Raw genomic sequence first — 22428 nt, 5'->3', positions numbered from 1 at the left:
TTATGCTCATCTAGTCACCTAGCTCCCTGTCTACAATCTAGTCGCATAAATAGGGGGCATAATACCGCGAGAATGAAAATGCACTATAGGCAACATTCTTAGTCTATGCGGTCGTATCTCAGCTGCAGGGCGCCCTTGGCCATATCCCAGAGCCTGTCGCTATTAGCTGACCGTCGTGCGAGAATGCCATCAATCAAACCCAATCCGAATAGCCCTCGAAAGTACTCAGCGTGCTCCCATCTGATGAGTCGGCCTCGTTAAGTAGATCCCAAAACTCTCGCTCCGCTGGTTCGAGCTGCTGGTAGATCTCCCATATCTGCCGCGTATAGTTAGCACGGCATATTAGGTACGAGCTTGAGGCCAAGAGTAGCTCTAGGATCTGGAGGTAAGCCCCGGAAGCGGATGGAGTGGACCTGGTGGCAAACATGATGCTTAATGGCGCACCAGGTGTACTGTAAGTACGGGATACTGAGATTTCGCTCGATATCACAGTAGCTGAAGCTACAAATCTCAGATGGGCGTCGTCCAGCAGCAATCCACTTCAAACATTCCAAGCAAGTGACCATCTCCCTAGACGGAATAAAAGAGGGCGTGGCGGCGTGCGATATGTCATCATCGCTGCGAGTGCCAATAGTAAAACTCTGTAGATTGCTAGTGTTCGAGAGGAGGGGCCCTCAGACTGGGAGCCAGAAGGGTAGACTGGGCTTGGGAAGCTATCTTCTGGGACCTATGCAGGATATCCAGAGTTAGTAAGTCCTGAGGTAGTCGTGATCAACTGTCTTACTGCGGTTTATGTGGCTTGTTTGCACTGCCTTAAAGAACGGAATTGTAGAAGCATTTTGAGGGAAGGGAGGCGGGGGGAGATTACCGCCTCATCTTGTATAGAAACTGGGAATTGCCGGAATCCTCCCTAAATAAAGATCTCAGTAGATAAGTCCTTCTCGTACATAGCTTCACCATATCTCAGCCAGTTGATATATTCCTCTGCCCTGTATACGATACGCCTCCATCAGATTTCATTGAATACCAGAAACAATATGAAACCCCTTAGATAACTCGACAGTTAACGTTAGACATAAATTTATTATATAGGTGAATCTGCCTTAGAAAATTTACGACTTCTCTTGGGTCGACGGCCCGGGAGGATTGTGTCAGCCGACGAACCGTCCTCTAACTAACTAACTAGTTAGGCGAGTCAGTTGGTCAGCAGTTGTATCCTTACTGATGGGTTCATCGCAGAGTTCAGATTATATCGGAGGGCGAGTCTCACTAGAGAGACAAGTCTGGACATCGTCGTCTTGTGGTTGGGAATCAGAGCTCGAGGTCAGCGTGCGAGGTCTCTTTGTTGGAGTTGCTGGGTTGGCACGACTATTCCATCTCTCTGCTTGTTTCTTGAAGCTCGGTATTATTACTTGGTTATTACAAAACGGTGGATTAATACACTAACTAAATTGAGCTTACGGAGTACCCATCACCTGATTAGGGTTTGAAAAACCATCTCTATGTATCCAAACATGGAAGGCAATAACGGGCGTCACTGTACTCAGCATGAGGTGTACTCTGGCAGTGATAGTTTCTCGATACTGTCTAGATCGTGGATATATTGCAAAGGCATGAAAAGACCTAAACCAATGGTTGCGCTTCTAACGCCTAATGTGCGCTCGAAAGGGAGATGCTATGAGGTGGGATATACAAGAGTAGGTCCAGTCAGATCGAACAGGAGCTATTGAGGGGAAAGGATCGCAACGGGGAATAAGTAACGCAAGTCAAAATACAAGGGGCACAAAATTCGCTGAGATACATCACAAGATATATCCGTGAAAACCACATCACATCTATCAGCCGCGCACCTTGCGATAACTTGGCGGGCTCCACGATTGCTTGATCAACTTGCCGGCCCACACGGGAATAAGTGAGACGGCCAGGACGGCAAATACACGCCACAGCCAGTCAACAGTGACCACAAAGCGGAGATTGAAGTAGTCACCCAGGAAGGGAATGCTGCCGGCGTAGAGTAAGAGGGTACCCAGAAGGCAGACGATCATCACGGGATGCCAAGTTGTGATTGCGATAGCGACCATGCCCAATTCATTGAGGACAAGGGCTGTGAAGGACACACTGATGAGACGTGGCCCGGTGATGGTGTGCAACAAGATTTGAGATAGACCCTGGATGACGGCACCCTGGTAGACGGAAATCATAACCCAGGTGAAGAACGACCGGTAGCTCAGGCTCTTGCCGGTCTTCAGCTCTTTATAAAGCTCCGGGTAGAGATTGGCGAGGCGCTCGTCGACATCCTTGTCGAACACGAGCGAGAACACGGGTGCGTTGGTATAGACGGTGGCGTATCCGATCATTAGCCAATCGATGAATAGACCCTTCGGATCGAAGTGCCCGGCGATGCTGTACATGGTTTGGCATACGGCAATGATCAGACCACGATGCATAATAAACTGTGCGAGCTTGGCGGACCGCTTGTATGAGTTGCGGCCGTGCCAAACTAGTAGCTTGGTGAGGTGGTGGAACTGGGTGATACTGAAATCTGCGGCAAGCGATGCCTGACGACCTTCCTTGCCCACGATACCAATACCAACGTCGGCAGCTTGAATCATGGAGACATCGTTGCCACCGTCACCGATGCAGCAAACACGTTTCTTGGTGTGTTGACGAATCAAGTTGGCAACTTCAGCTTTCTGCGTCGGCGAGCAACGGCACGCAATGACGGCAGGAAGGAGCACCGCAACGGCGATAAAAGCAGACCGGAACTCTCCCAGCATCAGATTTAGAGACTCACCGTCGATCAGAAGGCAGCAGTCGGTCTTATTGCGCAGAAAATCTAGAGCTTCTTGGGCTGTTGATTTGTCCGTCACCTTGGAAACGGTGTGAATGTACTGTCCCCGAGAGACCAATTTGGCAGAGATAGCGACACAGCGCGCAGTCTCCACTTTGTCTCCAGTCAACATCCAAATTTTGATGCCTGCATTGCGCATCAATTCCAGGGAAGACTTGACATCTCGCTGCAAGCGATCTTCAACACCGGTAACACCGAGCAGTTCCAGGTCTCGTTCAAGGTATTCGCTTACAACCTTGGCCATGCCGACATCTCGTGATTGAAGGGAGAGCGAGGCTTGCTTGAACTTGCCAGCAAACTCTTGATATTGCTGCAGGGAAAGGTGCTTGCGTCCAACGACCAGCGTTCGCAAGCCCTCGCGAGCCATGTTCGCAGTTTCTTCGTCAAGCCAGTCGTTTGCCGCAACAATTGATGTCATGACCGTGTCTGCGCCCTTTTGATAGAACCAGATTTCTGGCTCTGCACTAGCGCCCGTCTCGAGAATGTTTTCACTTTGCTCAAATTGAACAATGATACCCATGCGCTTGCTGTCGGAGGTGAATGGGAAGATGTCGAGAATTTTGACACGAACGACAACCTGCTTCGATTCGGTAGACTCGAGGACAATGGTTTGGCGATCGCGGTACGCGACCTTTAAGCCAACATCTTCGGTGTAGCGAACAATTGCAATTTCATCGGGAGATGAGGCTTGGTAGTTGGTCACTTTTCGTCCATCCTCTTCCTCTTCTCCAGTTGGGGTGACGTTATGACAAAGGGCAAGGGCTAGAACGAGATCTCTAACCCGAGAACCGATTTCCCTTCTAGTGCGTGGAGCCGCGGCCTGACCGGCCTGCGTGCCAAATACAGTTGATGGTGTCGTCAAAGCATTTCCTGCAAAGGCTTGACGAATAAACGAAGTAACCTCATCCATGGCCTCGTTGGCATAAGATACAGTGCCAACATGGATCTTTTTTAATTCCATCTCTAAGTTGACGTCAGTGATTGTTATTTCGACATAGGCAGAACAACCCAAGGGAACGAAACTTACCATTCTGAGTCAGGGTCCCGGTCTTGTCTGATAGCAGATATTCAATTCTGCCCAAGTCCTCCGGGATTGTACTTGTCCGAACCAACGTATCTGGAATGTCCTTATCGCGCTGAATGAATCGACCGTACACGGACTTGGCCATATCCAGATTGACTCGAAGGCTCATAGGAATGATGGTTGAAAAGAGGATGAGGTAGATCATTATCGCGACATACCACTTCTTGTCGTTTGTCGGCTCAAACCCTTCCAAGGCCACCAACACGAAAGATAAGGCGAGGGTCAACGCACACAAGATTTTTGTTAGGTTATTAATCTCATATTCTAACAAGCCAACTTTTGACCTTGAGGCTGACGTAGAGAGGGCTGCCCGAGTTTGCGAGCCCGTGTAGATGATCGCAGCGTAGGTCACGGTGTTAGAGGCAAGAACGGTGTTGGCCCAAGCAGTGTTATCGATGGTCAACGAGGCGGAGTTGGTTTCGCTATCTTCAGCCCCGATGTTATTGGTGGGAGCGGTGGACTTGTCGATGTGGGCATCATAGAAACCAGTAGGAGGCCCTAATTCAATGGTACCAACAAACTCGTTTACCCGCTTATCTGGGGAACTGGCGGTGATCTTGAGTCGCGTCAAGTCTTCTAAAGGTAGGGCTTGAGAGAGAACAGAGGGTAACCGGAGCTTCCAATCAGTTTCACCATCTAATTGATCAGTTCGGATGAAAGTGTCGCTACCAGAGGAGGCGTCGGCGGTATTCGTAGTAGAAGTCTCCTCAGCGGGACCAGACCCAGGCCCAGGGGAGTTGAGAAGGTCAGTAGATGGTCCGGGAACGGGCTCTTCCACCGATGCTCGGCGCTCACGTTCCAAGTTCGAATCGTTGGAAACACTCTTTAGAATCACGACATCAGCCGGTAGGCGCTGGTTTTTGCGGACTTTAAGCACATCTCCAACTTTCAGGTCGCGAGACTTTTTCGTCATCTCCATAGCATTTGACCTTTCAAGGGAGACCACCGTGAACTCTTCCGCATTTGCCTCTGCATCACGACGCCTCCGACCAATGTCATCAAGGGCCTCCTTCCCCAACGATATTGAGACAACGAACGCCAGAGGCGCAATGTACGAAGACATGTAACCAATCCGTAAAATAGGAATAACTTGCGACAATGCAACGAGCAAGAAGTAGATGTTGAAGAAGAAGGAAAATTCGTTATACAGCGTGCGTGGAAGGAAGCTCCAGGGGGTATATTTCGCGTTCGAGACAACATTCGCCGGGTATTTGATGGTCTGGTATTGGCCAACAAGAATTTCGCGCGGAGGTTTATTCTCTTGGTCCTCCAAATTTCCTCGTAGCCGATTTGTCGCCTTTTGAAGGAAACCGGGGCCTCTTAGGCTTGGTAGACGTAACCGGCCACCCTTTTTGGACGGCTCATTTTCCCGAGACAATCGAGTCGAGTTCCGACGATCAAGCAATGGCGCATCATCTTCGGCCATGTTTCGTGAGCTGCCATGAGACGTTCGAAGTCCATCGTCCCCGCGGTCCTCCAGCAACGCATCTGTGTCCCCGTCTACCTCCCCATGGTCCCCGGATGCGCTTCGTTTCCACCGACTGCCCACACCGACACGTAAATTTCGAAGGGCGATTCCAGGTCCATAAGTTCGTGAGCGGCTCGCGTATTCTCTGGAAGCCCGAGGGGCTTGGGGTGGTGCGGCATCGGGATCGAGCTCCTCGAGGTCCAAGTCGTCGTCATCGGAGCCAGAGTAATCGCCAAGGTCATCTGGCCGCTGGAGGGGGTGTAGATAGTCGTGTGAGGAAGACATGTTTAGAAGTTAAGCCAGTGGAGGTCCACGATTACTTAGGTTGAAAGTTGTTAGGCAACGTGGTGCGTTCCAGCTATATGAGCACATGCCAGGATCATATCTCAGATAACCAGTCCAGGAGCATTGGGGTTCGGCGGGAGCATAATTGAGGTGGGCCGAAGGTTGAAAACGCGCACTGGAAGAGATCGATAAGCGCAGATACTAAGTCTGAGTACTGCCAATCTCTAGAATTGTCACAAGTCAGGGTTTTTGACAGTTGAAGGTTAACTATTTGGGACGAGACGTGACTGCCTGGCGGAGCGCCCGTGATACGCGGCCGCAATCACCTGACTGTGCATAACGGTGAAGTCGAGCATCCGCTTATATAAAGATGCATAAAGGCGGCAACGGTGTCTTTTGCTGCTTCGGAGAAATGAATAGTCCGCTGCTCATTTAAGGAAATTTAGTCAGCGGCCATCATCGAATCAGGGTCCGATCTCACCCTGGATCACGATTCAGGCGTATTCGCAAGTCGTTTCGTTGCCTTTTCTTTGAACACCACCGAGCTTCATGCCTTCAACTTTAATTCTTTCTATGTAATTTGCACATTTTCTTTCATCGCCTGCGTTTTTACATGGATCGTTGAATTTGACGCCGAGGATTTGGTCGTTTTGGGATTGTTGACCCCCTGGGAATCACTGGAGACGTGTCCGGTTACTGTTACCTCCGAAACGAACTCCCCCTAATTTGGGTCAATAGCGAGGACCATACGCGCCCACCATGGCGGAGCAGACATTGTCTTTGGACCCCGCAAACTCCTGGAATCCCGCATCATGGCCGGAGGGTGATACGCCTTCCAATGCAGCGACCTCTACAGAAGGTGGTCTGGCCGACCTCCTGGCCGCTGCAAGCCCAAAGCAAACCCACGCATCCGACATTGAATCGCCTCTGAACGACGAAGACTTCTCTGCATGGAACGTGTCGAATGAGATCGAAGACAAACCACCTCAAGTGGAAGATGTGGATGTGGTGACCTCCGTGGTAGATGATTCTCCAGTCCAGGATGCCCCCGGAGTTGGCGACATCGCGGAAGTGACCAGCACGAGAAACCAGGGCTTTGACGACGCCGAGGCTCCTACACAGTCTATAGAAATGCCCGGATCGTCCGATGATTTACCTGCAGATGCCGAGCCGGTACAAACGTTACTGCCCTCCTCCGAGCCCACTGCCACCCCGACCGAACATGTCCTCTCGCCAACCGACGCGCAAGATTCCCAGTCTACAGCACACCCGGAGTCTTCTGTTCTGGCCGAGCTGGAGAAGGAGGGGGACGTCACCGTGCTTTCCGTGCCGGCCGAACAACCGACCGAATTTCAGGAGCCGGTTGTCGAGCCAGCTGATGTTATTCAACAGCTACCCACGCCCCCGGTGGAGTCGGAGCCTGTGTTGCCTCAGAGTGAAGAGCCGCTCTCGACACCTTTTTTACCACTACCAGCGGGAGACGTGCCGCAATTGGAGGCCGAGTCGCCTGCGAACGAACCAAGTACAAGAGATGCCGACCCTTGGAGTATTGAAGCGCATAACGATGTGGATTCCGATGGAGATGACTTCTTCAATCAATTGAAGACTCAAACGAAGCCCATTTTCGCACCTCCAGAGGCCGAGTCCCGGTTTGAAGAAGGTGTCCCGCTGCTGGATGAGGATAGCCCAAAATCGCCCGAGCGTGAGGGACAGCCAACGGAACCTGTTGACGATTTCTTTGCCAACGACGAAAACGACGCGGATGACTTTTTCAGCTCGGCTCAAAGGGTGGAAATCAGTGATGAAATGTCCGCGCCGCACATTACCCGTAAGAGCACGTCACAGGTGATGGAATCTGTGGGTTTCAACATCGACTCTCCGACAAGCGATACATCGGCTGCTGCTCAATTCGATGATATTCTGAAAGCTGCGACTACGACCGGACCTGTAGAACCCGTGGGGCAGGCTGAACCAGCCGCGGAACCTACGGAAGACGATCTTGCTGCACTATGGGAAGCCGAATTGAGTGATACAGGGGAAGATGAATTGGCTGCTAGGTGGGAGGCTGCCCTCGATCTGGATGATGATGATATGCTTCTGGAAGATACAACTGCAATTGCACCTGCCCAGCCACAAGCTGGTACCCCTGGACAACAATATGTTCCCCACAGCGCCACACCATCTGCAACCAACGCTGGTTCTGCTGGCTTGAGCAGCCCCTTCGAAACTCCTAACAGTCAGACCCAGCCTCGAGCCGTTTCTGGCATATATACGCCACATCAGCCCACAACTGCAGACTTGGTTGGAGGCATCCCTATACCTGGAGCCCCCCCAACGGTGAATGCTGTGATACCACCATACTTCTCCCAGCAGCCGTCGAACCCTGTGCTGCCCCCTCGCGCAGAGAGTTTTGTAGAGCAATCAAAGGAGGGTTACAAATCTCCGTATGACCTGCCAGATGACCTGTCTCGGCCCAGACGGCCTGTGGTAACTCACAAGCCTGCTCCAGCGCCTGTGACTAGTATGCCTCCCCCTCCCCCTCCCAACAGTGGCATCCCTCAGTATGGTGCACCATCACCTGGAACTGCTCCCCCCACTGCTGCGCCGGCACTCGCAGCACCAACCGCCCCAAAGAACTTCTACGAAGAGCTTCCCTTGCCGGTTCCGAAGTCTCGACCCGCGACAAGCTCGGGGCGATACTCCCCCAATCCTGCCGTGATCACGGCGACTGGTTCGTCGCTTGCTGCTGCTCCACCGCCGCACAATCCATATGCACCCGCCGCACCTCTCGCTGCTTTACCAGGAAACGTGTCTTCTCAACCTTCCCTGCAGCCACCAGAGCGTTTGGACCCTTATGCTGTGCCCTCGGTGTTGGCATCAAGTGCACCAGCTGGCCCTCCTGTTGCTTCTCGGTATTCCCCCCAGCCGCCAGGTTTGCAACCATCGGCCAAACCACCTTCAATCCCGCGATACTCACCCGCGCCCCCCCCTTCGGGACCGGCTCCCCGCAACCGCTATGCCTCTCAGCCTTTGGCCGTTCCAGGCCATGTCAACAATCTGCCGTTCCAGCCTCGTACCTCCAGTCCTCTTGCCTATCACGAAAAGGCTTCATACCAGCCCGAAGACACTCAGGTCAAACAGGCGCAGCCGCCTTCGCTACAGCCGTCAGTCGATCTTTCACCACCACGTGCGCAGCGGCCTAGCATCGATCAAGGGTCGCCATATGCTCCACGGTTGTCAAATGGAGTTGGAAACCTTGATGGTGCAAGCCCCCCGGTTGCCCAACGGCAGACTCCCCCGCCGCCCAAGAATCGCTATGCGCCACCGGAGTATGTCAGCGAATTTGCTCAGCGGGTTGCACCAAACAGTGCAAATACTCCTGTTCCTGCCGCAGCAGTTGTACCACCGCCATCCCAGCATGCGAACGATTCGCAGTCTGCGCCTCCTCGTCGATCCCATACTTCCTCACCTGGTCAGCAAATGACGAGCCCTCGAGCCGCCGTGCCGCCTCTCACAACTTTACCGCGCCCAGCCTCTGTGCACGGCTCCAGTTCGCCTACCAAGACGACCAATCCGTACGCACCCATGCACCCTTCTATACAGGGCCGCGCTCGTGCTCTCTCCCAGCACCTGGAGTTTATTGCGCCTACCGATGGACAAGAACAGGACCCTCTCCAGCGATGGAAAGGCGCTCCTATCTTCAAGTTCGGCTTCGGTGGCTCTGTGGTCTCTTGCTTTCCCCTACAGATTCCCCGCTACTCTGTTGGTCAAGCTACCCCGATGATCAAGCCTAGCCCTGGCGAGCCCAAGCTCTCACAGGCCAGCCAATGGGTCCCATCTGCAGATACTATTGTTCAGCATCCGGGTCTGCTCAAGACCAAGTCCAAGAAGAAGGATGTGCTCGCTTGGCTGTCAAGCAAGATTGCTGCGTTTGAGAACGACATGCCTCACGGGTTTGACCAGTCCCATCCCGATATACAGAATCGTCACGAAGAGAAGATCCTGCTCTGGAAGGTTGTGAAAATCTTGGTGGAGAACGACGGGAAGCTGGAGGGTTCAGCCGAGGTACAAAACTCTCTTCGTCAAGTATTCGTGCCAAATCTTCCTGAACTCGGTCCCGATGGCTCCGTGATAAGTCCGCTTGGAACTTCTAGCGGATTTTCCTCACAGGGAGCATTATCTCAGCCGGATGCAACAGCTGATTCTCAGTGGATGGAAGAGGTGCGGAATCTTCTGCTCCTAGGTGAACGAGAAAAAGCTGTCTGGGCCGCTGTTGACCGCCGGCTATGGGGACACGCAATGATTCTCGCATCCACCATGGATCGGGCGATTTGGAAGCAAGCTGTTCAAGAGTTTGTTCGACGTGAAATTAAATCCACAGCTGCTAATACCGAGTCGCTTGCAGCGCTCTATGAAATATTCGCAGGAAATGCTGAGGAAAGTGTTGACGAACTTGTACCTCCATCCGCGCGGGCTGGTCACCAGCTAATCAGCATGAATGACCGCGCGGGATCCACCAAGAATGCACTGGATGGTTTGAATAGCTGGAGGGACACCGTCGGCTTGGTGCTTAGCAACCGCAGCTCTGAAGACCAGCTGTCACTGCTTGCTCTTGGCCGTTTGTTGGCTTCTTATGGACGCGTGGAAGCCGCACATATCTGCTTCATCTTCTCTCGTAGTGCGGTCTTTGGCGGTGCCGATGATCCTCAAGCGAATATCGTGCTTCTTGGTGCTGACCATCAGCGCCTCCCTTGCTCTTTGATGGACGAGGACGCCACACTTCTCACTGAGATCTATGAATATGCCACCTCAGTCCTGGCTAGCTCGCCGGTGGCCAACTTGCCATATCTCTTGGCCTTCAAGTTCCTACACGCTAAGCAGCTAGCTGACCGGGGACGCAAGTCTGAGGCTCAGATCTACTGTGATGGAGTTGCCGCATCGCTCAAAGCAAACACTCGTCCCTCCCCATACCACCATCAGCACTTGTTCGTTGAGGTTGATGAGCTTTCTGCCCGACTCCGTCACACAACCACTGACGGTGGCTCGTGGATCTCCAAGCCTAGCATGGAGAAGGTTTCCGGATCTATGTGGGCTCGCTTCAACAGCTTCGTCGCTGGTGACGATAGCGATGCGGCATCGACAGGATCAGGCAAAGCCGGTGAAATTGGAGACTTTGGTCCCTTTGCCAATGTTGCCGGAACGCCAACTGTCAGTAGATCTCCTTCTGTGTCTGATCTTTATGGCTCCTATCCTGGAGCAGCGGCGGCTCAACCCATTCCCGCCCCTGCTGGCGGCTCCTCGCGATACATGCCGAACCAATATGCGCCAAACGCCTCGCCCGAGCAGTTCCGTGGACGGTCATCGATGGATTCGCAGAGATCTCCATCGTTTGGTGGCGTTCCCTTTGCTCAACGTCGAACCTCGCAAGAATACCCTGCCTCTCCGGTCGAGAGCTACGCACCTATGTACGGCTCTCCCGGCGCTGTTTCGGGTTACCAGCCCACTCCGCCGCAGACATCCTACATGCCGCTTGCTCCGGTTGAAGAAGACTTGACTGCCCAATCGCCTGCAGATGTGGCACCGCCCACTCAAGCAACGCCTGCTGTCAATGGCCTCTTCTACCAGCCCCATGGACAGCAAGAACAGCAACAGCAGGAACCTGAACAAGCATCAGCTACACAGTCACCTTACTACCAGGGCCCCCCTGGTATGCCGCAGCCAGAAGCTTCGTCCTATATGCCGCTGCCTAGCAATGCTTATGCGCCACCGTCGTATGCTGCCCCGGATTTGAATTCCGCGCCAGAGGAGACAGATCAGCCCTCTGCGGTGGACGAGGAGCCTCAGCCTCGGAAGAAAAAGTCTTTCATGGATGATGATGATGACGATGACCTTGCCGCTCGGGCCTCTGCCATGCAAAAGGCCGAGAATGACCGTAAGGCGGACGAAGCTTTTAGAAAGGCCGCTGAAGAAGATGGTAAGTCAAAGATAGGACAGGATATTGCCCAAGTCTTAACAACCGTACTAACCTCTGTAATTATAGCCAAGAGAGATGCGCAGCAATCCCCGAAGAAGGGATGGTTCGGTGGGTGGTTTGGAGGTGCCAAGAAGGAAGCTGAAAAGACGGGCGGCGGTCCTATCAAGGCCAAGCTCGGCGAAGAGAATTCCTTCTACTACGATAAAGACCTTAAGAAGTGGGTTAACAAGAAGGACCCTAACTCTGCGGCTGCTGTTCGTGCTACGCCGCCTCCGCCACGAGGTTCTGCTCCGCCGAGTCGAGCTGCCAGCTCTGGCAGCATGCCCCCTCCAGTAGGACCTCCTATGTCTGGTGCAGGTAGCCGTCCCCAGTCTTCTGCTAGCGACATGCCACCCCCACCTCTTTCATCCAGCCCTGCATTGTCAGGACTTGGCGTACCACCACCTCTCGGTGCTATGCCTCGTTCCGTGTCCACCGGTGCGGCTGTTCCAACACCACCTGGTAGCTCTGGTGGCCCACCACCTCGACCTGCGTCGTCTTTGACCCATGCCAACTCTATTGATGATCTACTTGGCGCTCCCACTGCGCGCAAGGGCAATACTGTCAAGGGCAAGAAGAAGGGCCGCTACGTCGATGTGATGGCTCAATAATCTTGAAATACCCTCAAGAGAGTTGGGTCTATATCAAGTCTCATCAGTCATTGGATCATTGACTGGAGGGACTTTTTTCTTTTGTCATTTCATATGTGTTATTATGCCTCTTGATGTCCGCCTGTTTTTTGGATTCCCCTCTGCCCCATGAAACACCCCCGCCCTTTCACCCCTATAATAGAGATTCCCTGCTGTCAAGCCTTCTTCTCCCAGCATCTTGCATGTGTCTTGTTTTCGTCCTGCTTCCGGACTGACACAATCCCCATTTCCACGGCGTTCTCGTACACTGAGCTAGCTCGGCATCGCAAAGTCCTTGTACATAGCTTGCTGTTTCTGATGTTCATTGCTGCCAAATTCCTCCCGCGAAGCGAGGGGGATGATTCTCCTCGCATCATGTATATCATATCCCACCCCCTTGCGCTTGCGGTGCTCTGCATCGCCTTTGTTTCTGAGTCTTTGTGTTTCCTATTCTGGATTGGAAGTTTCTTTCAGCATGGTTTTTTGCCATGCGCCTGTCTTAATAATGAACTGTGGTAATGTCGACCAATGGTCTATTCTTTGAAAATCTTGCAGATATACTCGTAGGCGCTAAACAAATGCTAATTTAACGTAGACAAAGTGGATTGGGATGGATCGTTATGTCGTAAAGGAATTGATATAGTACTAAGTTTGATGTCAGCTGCTACTTTTTGCATGGCAAACGAACAACATGAAACAACTTACAGTCAGACATGATTCTTCGCCATTCCAACTGCCTGGCAAGTAGACATAAAGAACCAGCGCCGTTTCATTGATAAAGCCTGGATTTATTAGCAACCAGCCCGGAAACCTTCACAGCCTCATCGTCCTCGGGGGCATCTCAACTTACAAGCAACAACCTTTGGACTCAATCTCCCCACACTCAACACTCGACCCCAATCTTTCCCATCAATCCTCACTTTTGCCCATCCAGCCTCATCATCGTCACCTGCCTCTCGCATACGCTCACTGGGTAGCTGAGAAGCCCGATCCTGCGTGATATGCGCAGGATCCAGAGGAGGATTCACGAGTCCAGACCAAACACTGGCAATGCGCAAGTCATCCGTCGCAATCGCAAGGCGTAATTTACCATGCATATTGGCCGACAATTCCAGTTTCGGAGCTGAGTTGGTAGATAGCGCCGTGGCGCCAGCGGAAGACGCCGCTGGGTCCGTAACCACGATGCCCGACCTTTGGCCCTTGCTGTCTGAAGAGGCTAGCTTGGTAAATCGGTCTGAGATACTTTTCAACTGCATCAGGTTTGGCAGAATGATGTATACGTCTGGATCGGGACAATGCGGCTCGTGCAGGCTTTCTACCACGTCCTCGTGTAGGATCTTGATGGGGACTTCCTGTGTGATCCATGTTTCGCGCTCACGGGCTCGTCTGTCGCCGACTACTTCGTTCTGGGCCGATGGACCTGTTGTATGGCTTTGCTCGAATGCTTCGTCGGTGGCAAGGGCCATGTTGCCCTCTGTCCATTCGGTTGTGAGGACTGTGAGTGCGAGTAGAGGCATCTTGTCTTTCTTTGTCAGGCGCAGCTGTGAGGACGAGGCGCCGAATGTTGACCGTAGCGCACGGTTTAAGAGACTGATGTTAATTTCGATATTAATTGCGTCGGAGTTGGATTCTAATTGATATGATGATTCCTCGAAGATGGTGTCCTTGGCGATAAATTAGTGATATTGACCCATGGAAGTCAATCAAGAGCCGGTTTGACACGTACAACCGGAATCTGTGCCCATACTTGGGTACCTTGATCTGGGATCACGGTGAATCGAACCACGTCGTATTCCAGTCGCATCCAGCATACTTTGCCCAGTGATGCCAGCGAGGCAGTCAACTCTGGAATTGATTAGCTGTGTGTTATTTGTTCAGTATAGCTTATACGCACTGGAGAAGGTCCTGGTATTCTTTAATTGGGTTCGGAACCGCATTGTATCTGTATGGCGTAGAAAATGGCAAGAGGAAAGTCAAGTGTTGACTTGTGGGAGAAGTGCTTATCGCCTATCCTTATCGGGTTATCTTATCGCTCTATCTGCCCGTGACGCGAACCAAACATTCACTTCTAAATTGATTGACGATTATCTCTCAGTTCATCTAAACAATTCAAGCAATCTTGGACGATCAACCCTTGTACTCGGTTCCAAGAGCCAAAGCTGCAGCAAGAGCTGCCCCAACACCTGACCCATCCTCCGACGGATTGAGCGAGATCAAATCCAACTCACCCGGCAGCCAGTCGAAGGTCTCGCGTAGAGCCTTGGACGCCCGCGACTTGAAGCCACTGTATTTATTGAACACCGCGCCATCAACGCCGACATGGCCTTCAAGGCATGTTCTTCTTGAACCTGGCCGCAATTCCACATGCATAGAGACGTGCCGCACGCATGATAATCAGGCTGATCAGATACCGGCATATCTTGTGCTCTTCCAGGTTCGGTGACAAGCTAAAGTTCTCTTCGAACTCCTCGCGCAAATCTCTCAGCACTTCCGAGGAATCAAGTTCCGCGATGGAGAGAAAGGTCGCATCAACCGCATGCTCTCTTCGAAGGCGACTGATGTCTTGGCCCTTGAACAGCTTGCCTTCCTCAAAAAGCGTGATCAACACAAGACGCAGCATTTGGCCAATGTAAAGTCCGGCTACATCTTTTCATATATCTGTGTACCCGGACGCACGGACTTCTCGTCGATTAGAGATCGAAAGGTGTCACGGGAAGAACCTTGCGATCATTATCGAATGGAATGCACCATACTCGGTGTTGATGACCACCTTCGCATCGTCCGAAAGTCCCTGCATCTTCGGGATGTTCCGGCAATCTTCCATGTATGCGGTACTGCAACCCGTGCTGAAAATGGAACCCACTTTCATATGGGAATCGCGATAATGTGAGGCAAGAAGCGTGCCCGTTGTTTCATTGATTAAGGCGACGATTTGGACTGGGACATGCTGGATGAATTAGCTACTCTGACTATACGTGAGCATGGACACTGACTTGATGATACTCACTTTCCTCGAAAATGCTGCTTCGAGCTGCGGGACCACATCGTGCCTTCTGCTCCTGCCACGTTGAAGTTCTTCGTCCAGCGCTGAAGAACACCACTTCTGATATTCTTCCGATAAACCGGAAAAGAAAATGTGAAGGCCAAAGAGACCGTTTCTGCCTCTGAGGCATCGATGCGTCGATTCTCCATGAATTCTTTCAGGCGATCGGCGATCCAATTCCAGAGTTGTTCTCCACGGCTCGTCTTGATGGCCTCGGGCAGTCTGTACTTCTGAGTTTGTTCAAAATCCCTTCTATCGGCGGGGAGGTTTACATCGCACACACGCAGGTTTGTCCCGCCCATGTCTATGGTCAGCACTCGTCCTTCTTCGCAGCCATTGGGGAAGCTTGTTATCCAAGTGACATTCATGGGCTGTGGAGAACATAATTCAACATCAGGCGCCGGCCAGGCAGTGTTAACATCAGGATCCAGGCACCAGAACTTACGATACTACCGCCATCTTTTGAGAGACCCTTGTCCAGCTCGTTCCCACAGTGCTCCGTGATTCTCTTGAGAGCAGGTGTGTCGATCGTACACCACTCCTCATTTTGCTTGAGGAACTGGATGCGCTCCTCTGGAATACCGGTCAACATTTCGTGACTATAGCGGAACGAGGTCGTCTTGTCTTTATTGACTTGAAGGATCTCATTCGATCTACTGCTATTTCACTGGGACTTTCTCGAGTGAGCGGAATTGAGATGCTCAGTTTTGCCTCGACAACTACAGGACGACCGCATCATGACCGTCCAGCGACTGACAATATAGGCTTTACTCAGTTTAAATTTGTGCACATGTAGAATGATCACTTATGTGCTTCTTGGATCTTTACCCCTTTCTCTTTCATGGTCATGTGTTGCGCGGCCTCTATTGTTAGTGGAGACAGTGACTCCTTACATACACTTTTTCCGTATACTCCGGCAAGTGGCTATACTCGGCAAGTATACACCCAAAATAATCAAGTTTCTCTCTCAATTTCTCTCAATTTCAAATCCTTTTTAGTAGATCTACTCAAGTAAACTTCAAATATGGACCGCCACCAAGTGACCTAACCACCCGCAGCGCGCCCCGGACAATTCGCGAAACTAATAGCGTCGCGGATCGGCGGAAGCGCGCGCTCGAGGTCCACTTCATCCGTGCCCCCTTTTAGATCCACCATCTCCAACGAACCTCGATCAGCGTCAATTATTTCCGCCACGAGGATTTGATCCCAGAAAGCTGGTCCTTTCTGCCATTCCTTTTTCTCTCGCTTTATTCTCCGTTCTCTGATCTGTCATGATCGGGAAACTGACCTCAGATCTTCCAATTCCCCACAATCCACTCACTATAATCTTGACCGCCAACCTCCGTGTTTTTTGACCTGGTCAGCCGCGCCGCACAGCAACAAACTCCTAAAGAGATTAGAAGGATTATCAAGAGCTTCTTACGACTGGAAACTCCCTTCATACGCGTCTCAGCATGCGGGCTCGACAGTGCTCTCTTCGTCCGCCTGCTGCATCGTTCCGACCTCCGTCCTTCCTATGCCAGCCCGAGCCTGATCACACACGCCGAGTCTCCTCCCTGTGAAGACCGATTCGGAGTTATACAACTTGCCATTCGGAATGGCAACCAGTCGAACGAGCCCTCTTCGCCCGTCGATACGGCTCTCTCCCGTCCATTCGCGAGAAAACTCCCGTTCGGCGTCCCCTGAGCGAAATCCGGCCTCGTTATACCAGAAAATTGACCCCCTCCTCAGCAACCTATCCCCAGAATCCACTTTACACGCCCTAACATCCACCGACGCCGTCCCTTCAAACGACAATTTCTCTCACAATGTCCTCTCGCAGAGTATATCTCAAGTCTCACCAGCCGAACGCGCCCTTGGAATTCGTGCCGCCATAGCCGCCCAGAACTTGGATATTTGGTATAAGGAGGTACAATCGTGGATATGGCCGAAACATCGCGAAGCGAAGCTTGAAAGGGGATTTCTGCCCCCGGCTGAAACTCCCTCACAGGCCAATTCTGTCATATCGAGCTCTCTCTTGCTCCCGACAGCTAGTGGTAGTTGTGCTAGTGCTGATGTGGAATATTATGGCAGCTTGCCGGCAGCTGTGGTTGAAGAGTATGAGAAAAGGATTGACGAGATCCGCGATGGAATGGAGAATTTAGACGTGGATGAGCTCAAGGAACACGTTCTCAATGCCCACATTCCATCACGGTCTCGCCCTTCCTCCTCGACCAGCACAGTGTCCGTGCCCCCGCCGCTCAGCTATGTACAACTCAGCGATTTCACAGCCGTCGTCACTGCTACAATCCTGCGCGCCTTACCACTCTTATCACGACTAAATAGTCTTCTGACTACCTGGGACGTTCGTCTCCTTGTCCTACGTCAAGTACCGGGCCTGCTAAGGGAGTTGAAAGCGACGCGAGCATCCCTTGATTCCTCCTTCCATTCATTACGGATATCGAACCCGAACGAGAACACCGACTCAAGACTCTCCGACTCACATCTGCGCACCGAACATGTTGACCTTGAATCCACCGTGGTTGCAGTGGGTCGAAGAATGGATCGCGCCCTCGATGCGTTGGAGGGCCGCCAGGATTCCCTACCTGAGAGCTGGATTGATGACTTGGAGAGCATCGAGTCGGACTTTGCTGCTTGGGTAGTCGAGGCCGAGAGATATAGGCTTCGCACGAATTGGTTGCGTATGAAGGTCCAACCGAAAGAGCCTGAGCCACTTGCAAGCCCTGAAGTTCTACATGAAGTTCTACATGAAGCTTCTTCACAGCCGCAGATTGAAAGCTTGCCGGAGCAAGCAACAACAGCTATCGAACCGGAGGCGCCATCAGGACTGGAATCTCCGAGAAAGACGATTGAGGCACATGGAGAGAATGATCCGACTCCCTCCCCCATTGGGAATCAACATCCCGAAGAAGAGACCGAGACTTCCATCACCTCGTCAATTGAGAAGGATCAAGCATTGCAAGCATCCTCTGATACAATTGAATCCTCACTCGACCCTTGCTCTGAGACTGCGGACACTGTCTTGGCAAATGCCCCAAAGGACCAGTCGCCAGTCCGTGGGAACTTGATTGTCACCGAGGATTTACAATCTCCCACGCGACCCGCCTTCTCACGCAATGATGCGGTTGACAACTCGAAGCAGCCATCCCCGTCTCGGGTGCCATTACCAGTGACGCCTCACTCCGAGGACAAGGAAAATATCCCTCCTCCGGACTATATTCAAGAACGGCCTGTGTCGTCGTCTGGATCAAAGCCCGCTGCTCTATCAGAGCACAATATCACGGACGATGATGACCCGTTCGTTCAGAAGCCCGTCCCCTCAGGTGAAACCGAAACGATCAAGACACCTAGTCTCTTTACAGCGGAGGTTGTACCGGAGCCAGAAGTCATAAAAACCCCGCCCAGTACCAGGCCGATGGCAGATAGCGTCTGCTCTATTCGTGATGACGCTCATGAAGAGTCCCCAGTGATCGAACATCAGTCTGAGCCGCCAAGGGAGATAGTCAAGCAGATTACGACAGCTTCAAACCCTTCTGATACAATTTGGGTAACCCCCAGGAATCCCAAACCCGAGACACACCAGATTGCTCCTGAAGAAGCGGAATTGCCAAAAATTGATGTTTTCCCGGCAAAGGCTCCGAATTACACACAAGACCCGTGTGATCCTTTCCAGGAATTCATTCGGGAGACTACACAAAAATCGGAGCCTGTGCGGCCTGCGACATCCGAGTCAAGGCCTACTACTGCTGTGGCCCTTTCAAGGGAGGAAAAGCCGCCACAGGAACCCGTCTCCACCAGAAAACCGCTACAGAGTCCGATCAAACTATCAAAACCTCGGCCTGGAAAACTGAATCTCGGCGAACATGCTCAAAGACCGCGTCGGCACCAGCGGCGGTCATCCACGGGCTCTGTGGGCTCTTTACTCTCCGACAACTCCTCTCTCATTTCAAGCCCCGACGCCCCCGAGCCCCAAACGGGCTCCTCGCATGACGGCCCCCTCATCACTCCTTCTCGGCAGGAATTCCCTCAATCAGACTCAATTCGCTCGCACGGTGATCATCTGTTGAGAGCCGACCGACTACTGCAACTCGAGAATGAGAAGTCACCGCCAGCAGCGTTCCCCCAGAACCGCGCCGTGAGCCTGCCTCTTGAGCGCTTCATCAACGATGAGTTCGATTTGGATATACGCGAACAGCCTGAACTAGGCGCTACTGAGTTTGCTTCTTCTTTCAAAGGGCATGAGGTCGCTAAACCACCACACGCCATCGTAGGTCACAAAACGCCTGCTCCACGAGTACCACCTCGTGGGTCTAGTCAACGCCCAAGACTTATTCGTGGTAAATCTGCATCGGACCTCAAGGAAAGCGAAAACTTTAAGAAGAACGTCGAGCACAACAGGAAGGCATTTGGCATGAATACCGCTCATCGGGCCCTTCTTCATCAGGAGCAACCAAAGTCAGTCCGTTTGCGCCAACGGCTCACGGCTCATCCAAGCCTGGAGAGCCTCGGTGTCAGGAGACAGGAACTGCCATATGTGGAGGAAGATGAATCGGAGCTGGTCGACGAAGGCTCACGTCCATCATCTCCACATAGGCGGAGGCCTCGCGACCACATTGACGAAAAGATAAATTCTATCCTGAGCACTCTTCCTGGTCGGATTCACCTGGTCGATCCAAACAATGAAGGCGATACTTCGTCTTCATCGTCTTCCATGGACCGCAAGATGCGAGATAGAGGCCAGTCCGAGTCGCCACAGGTACCCTCTCGCAGTATTACCCCGGCTCCTTCATTGATGCTCATGCCTGCCGCACGGAGACGATTGTCCCACGCTCACAAGGCTGAAGACAGCTACGTGAAACTATATCATCTGCATCATGGAGGTCAGACAGCGCCTACCAAGCTCTTTGTCCGTACTGTCGGAGAAGACGGGCAGCGCGTCATGGTCCGTGTTGGTGGTGGCTGGGCCGATCTTGGCGAATACTTACGCGAATATGTCATTCATCACGGACGTCGCAAGGTTTCAGAAACGCCGCGCGTCGAGGTACAGGGTCTTGGAACTCGAACCTCGCCAGGCTATCCCTCTCCCGCTGCCATGTTGACATCGGCAGCAGCTTCTCCCTATATTACATCTGGTCGAGCTACTCCCTCTCGACCTCCATCTGTTATGAGTGCACGTCCCCAATCGTCACTCACCGTCCGCAAGAGGCGCGGGTCCAATGTTTCTGATGCTTTGGGGCCCCGGTCGGTCACCACGGGAACGCTTAGTTCCTACATCTCGCCTCCACCGGTTACACTGCCTGGTGGACGGCGTCTCTCGATGTCCTCCAGCTACTCTTTTGGAGGCGCCCATTCTCCTGCAAATATCGCTCTCGCTTCTCTCACCCACGATTCTCAATCAACACCCCTAGGTCTGGCAGGCCCGAAACCCCGCTCGCGACAAATTTCCATGAGTCCAGAGGGCGAGGCCTGGGTCGAGGATGTCTTGCAGCAGACTCGCAGGTCTAGTTCCGTGAACCCCCCATCATTTGCCCTCAACGTTGCACCAGGTACTGAGAGCGTGATAGACCCACACGAGGCCGATGACCACGACTTGAACCGTAGCCATGGCCGCCGGTCTTTACCCAAGGTCTCGAGTATCAGTGATATCCGATCTGTCGGCTCGAGTAAACGAGTTTCACTTCGCGGTCTTGGAAACCGTCGATAAAAGCGTTCTTCACAGAGACTAAGATTTCATTCTATCCTGGGACTATATTGTGGATCCCCATTTCGTTTGCCTTCTTTTCATCAGTTTGATATTATCTCATTTGCATCATTTGCATCAGCGTGGCGAAAGAAACTGGTTTGAGTTTTTGATTTTGATTTGAATTTTTTGGTTTACTGGGTCTTGGTTGCGATTGATATCCTCACATACCAGGTCGTTCTTTCGGGTTTGCGTTTGTACATTTTGCGTTGGTTGGTCTCTCTTGATACTATTTTCGAAGTTGCAGTTAATACCCCTGAATAGAGTGCTGCATCTTACTTGCCTTTTGATGAGCTACTTTAGATGTTGGCTTGTGTGTTGAAATGTAAGAATGGTCGGATGGGTCAAGAAGAGGCTGGTCTAACCACACTCACCATCACACACGTACAGTCCGCGCAGTATCTTACAATTTATCATTAAATGGAATTAAGGACAGAAAGAAATAAGGAATATCTAAATGCTGTTCTCATTGGTCGTTCCCGTGGTCTGTGATGCTGGGGCTGAAACGAAGGGCCTGCATAAACCCCCTGAGGTCAACCCCATCGGCGCCTAATGACGTCCTCTTGGACAGCGCATGAGTGAGGCTCAGCTGTTGCCTGGCTGCGCCATTTGTAATCGCTCGTTCTTGCATGGGTCTACGTGTCAGGAACCCGGGTATCATTGAACCCGGGTGGTAAAAGATATACATAAGAAGTGTCGAAAATGGTCGAATTGAGGGAATCTTCAAGCAAGTATCAACTTAAATCAAAGGTCATTCCACTATCTTGTGTCGTTAACCACCATTCGATATTCTAACATGGCCACTACGACTTCAGTCCTCATTGAAACCGTTGAACTCGGTTCAATCACCCTAGATACCGAGACTCCAAGCTCACCTTCCACAGAGCACGAGCACGACACTGTATCCATACTCAAGCTCCCAACCGAACTCAAACTCCTCATAATCCAAAGCCTCGGATTAGTCGACCAAATATGTCTCAAAATGACCTGCCAAACCTTCAACGCCCTCATCCCACGCCTAATCATGCCCCAACTCCTAGAAGTCGAACTTTCCCCCTACGGCACACAAGAAGGCAAAGAGCGCTACGCCTGCAAAGACTGTCTCCGCCTCCTCCCCAAAACAGCCTTCGGCGATCAAATGGTCAAAGGCAAAAAGGGCAAGAATGGCACCTACCGAGAAAACAGATTCTGCGTACAGTGCGGGATAAATCCGCGTCCGGGCACGACTCGGTATTCCCGTGGAGCTTGTATCGAACGACAGGGGGAACATTTTGTTGTTTGTTTGCGGTGTGCTAAGTATGGGAGAGGGGCGGTG

General features: G+C 52.1%; 6 protein-coding genes across 6 annotated transcripts; 2 read left to right on the top strand and 4 right to left on the bottom strand.

Moving 5' to 3' along the window:
* Window positions 1-1591: 1591 nt before the first annotated feature.
* Window positions 1592-5688, bottom strand: N7473_005391 (aminophospholipid-translocating P4-type ATPase NEO1; the record flags this gene model as incomplete). The annotated part of the gene is made up of 2 exons (XM_057151331.1): window positions 1592-3814; window positions 3879-5688. 2 exons carry the CDS (start codon window positions 5686-5688, stop codon window positions 1839-1841), a joined length of 3786 nt encoding a protein of 1261 aa, XP_057009136.1. The 3' UTR covers window positions 1592-1838.
* A 759-nt stretch (window positions 5689-6447) lies between these two features.
* On the top strand, window positions 6448-12312 carry sec16 (COPII coat assembly protein SEC16; the record flags this gene model as incomplete). Its single annotated transcript, XM_057151330.1, has 2 exons — window positions 6448-11662; window positions 11729-12312. The coding sequence occupies 2 exons, from the start codon at window positions 6448-6450 to the stop codon at window positions 12310-12312; spliced, it is 5799 nt and encodes a 1932-aa protein (XP_057009135.1).
* Window positions 12313-12948: 636 nt separating this feature from the next.
* Window positions 12949-14267, bottom strand: N7473_005389 (checkpoint protein HUS1 family protein; the record flags this gene model as incomplete). Its single annotated transcript, XM_057151329.1, has 5 exons — window positions 12949-12975; window positions 13036-13112; window positions 13181-13994; window positions 14057-14175; window positions 14225-14267. 5 exons carry the CDS (start codon window positions 14265-14267, stop codon window positions 12949-12951), a joined length of 1080 nt encoding a protein of 359 aa, XP_057009134.1.
* A 190-nt stretch (window positions 14268-14457) lies between these two features.
* Window positions 14458-14950, bottom strand: N7473_005388 (Hexokinase; the record flags this gene model as incomplete). The annotated part of the gene is made up of 2 exons (XM_057151328.1): window positions 14458-14614; window positions 14679-14950. The coding sequence occupies 2 exons, from the start codon at window positions 14948-14950 to the stop codon at window positions 14458-14460; spliced, it is 429 nt and encodes a 142-aa protein (XP_057009133.1).
* A 383-nt stretch (window positions 14951-15333) lies between these two features.
* On the bottom strand, window positions 15334-15965 carry N7473_005387 (hexokinase family protein; the record flags this gene model as incomplete). Its single annotated transcript, XM_057151327.1, has 2 exons — window positions 15334-15744; window positions 15819-15965. The coding sequence occupies 2 exons, from the start codon at window positions 15963-15965 to the stop codon at window positions 15334-15336; spliced, it is 558 nt and encodes a 185-aa protein (XP_057009132.1).
* Window positions 15966-16970: 1005 nt separating this feature from the next.
* Window positions 16971-21077, top strand: N7473_005386 (GAS2 domain protein; the record flags this gene model as incomplete). The annotated part of the gene is made up of 1 exon (XM_057151326.1): window positions 16971-21077. One exon carries the CDS (start codon window positions 16971-16973, stop codon window positions 21075-21077), a length of 4107 nt encoding a protein of 1368 aa, XP_057009131.1.
* Between the last annotated feature and the right edge of the window lie 1351 nt (window positions 21078-22428).

This window comes from Penicillium subrubescens (assembly GCF_028828155.1).
Source record: "Penicillium subrubescens strain IBT 31985 chromosome Unknown utg000004l_segment0_segment0, whole genome shotgun sequence".
NCBI classification, from domain to species: Eukaryota; Fungi; Ascomycota; class Eurotiomycetes; order Eurotiales; family Aspergillaceae; genus Penicillium; species Penicillium subrubescens.
This window is presented reverse-complemented; position numbering and strand designations above follow the sequence as displayed.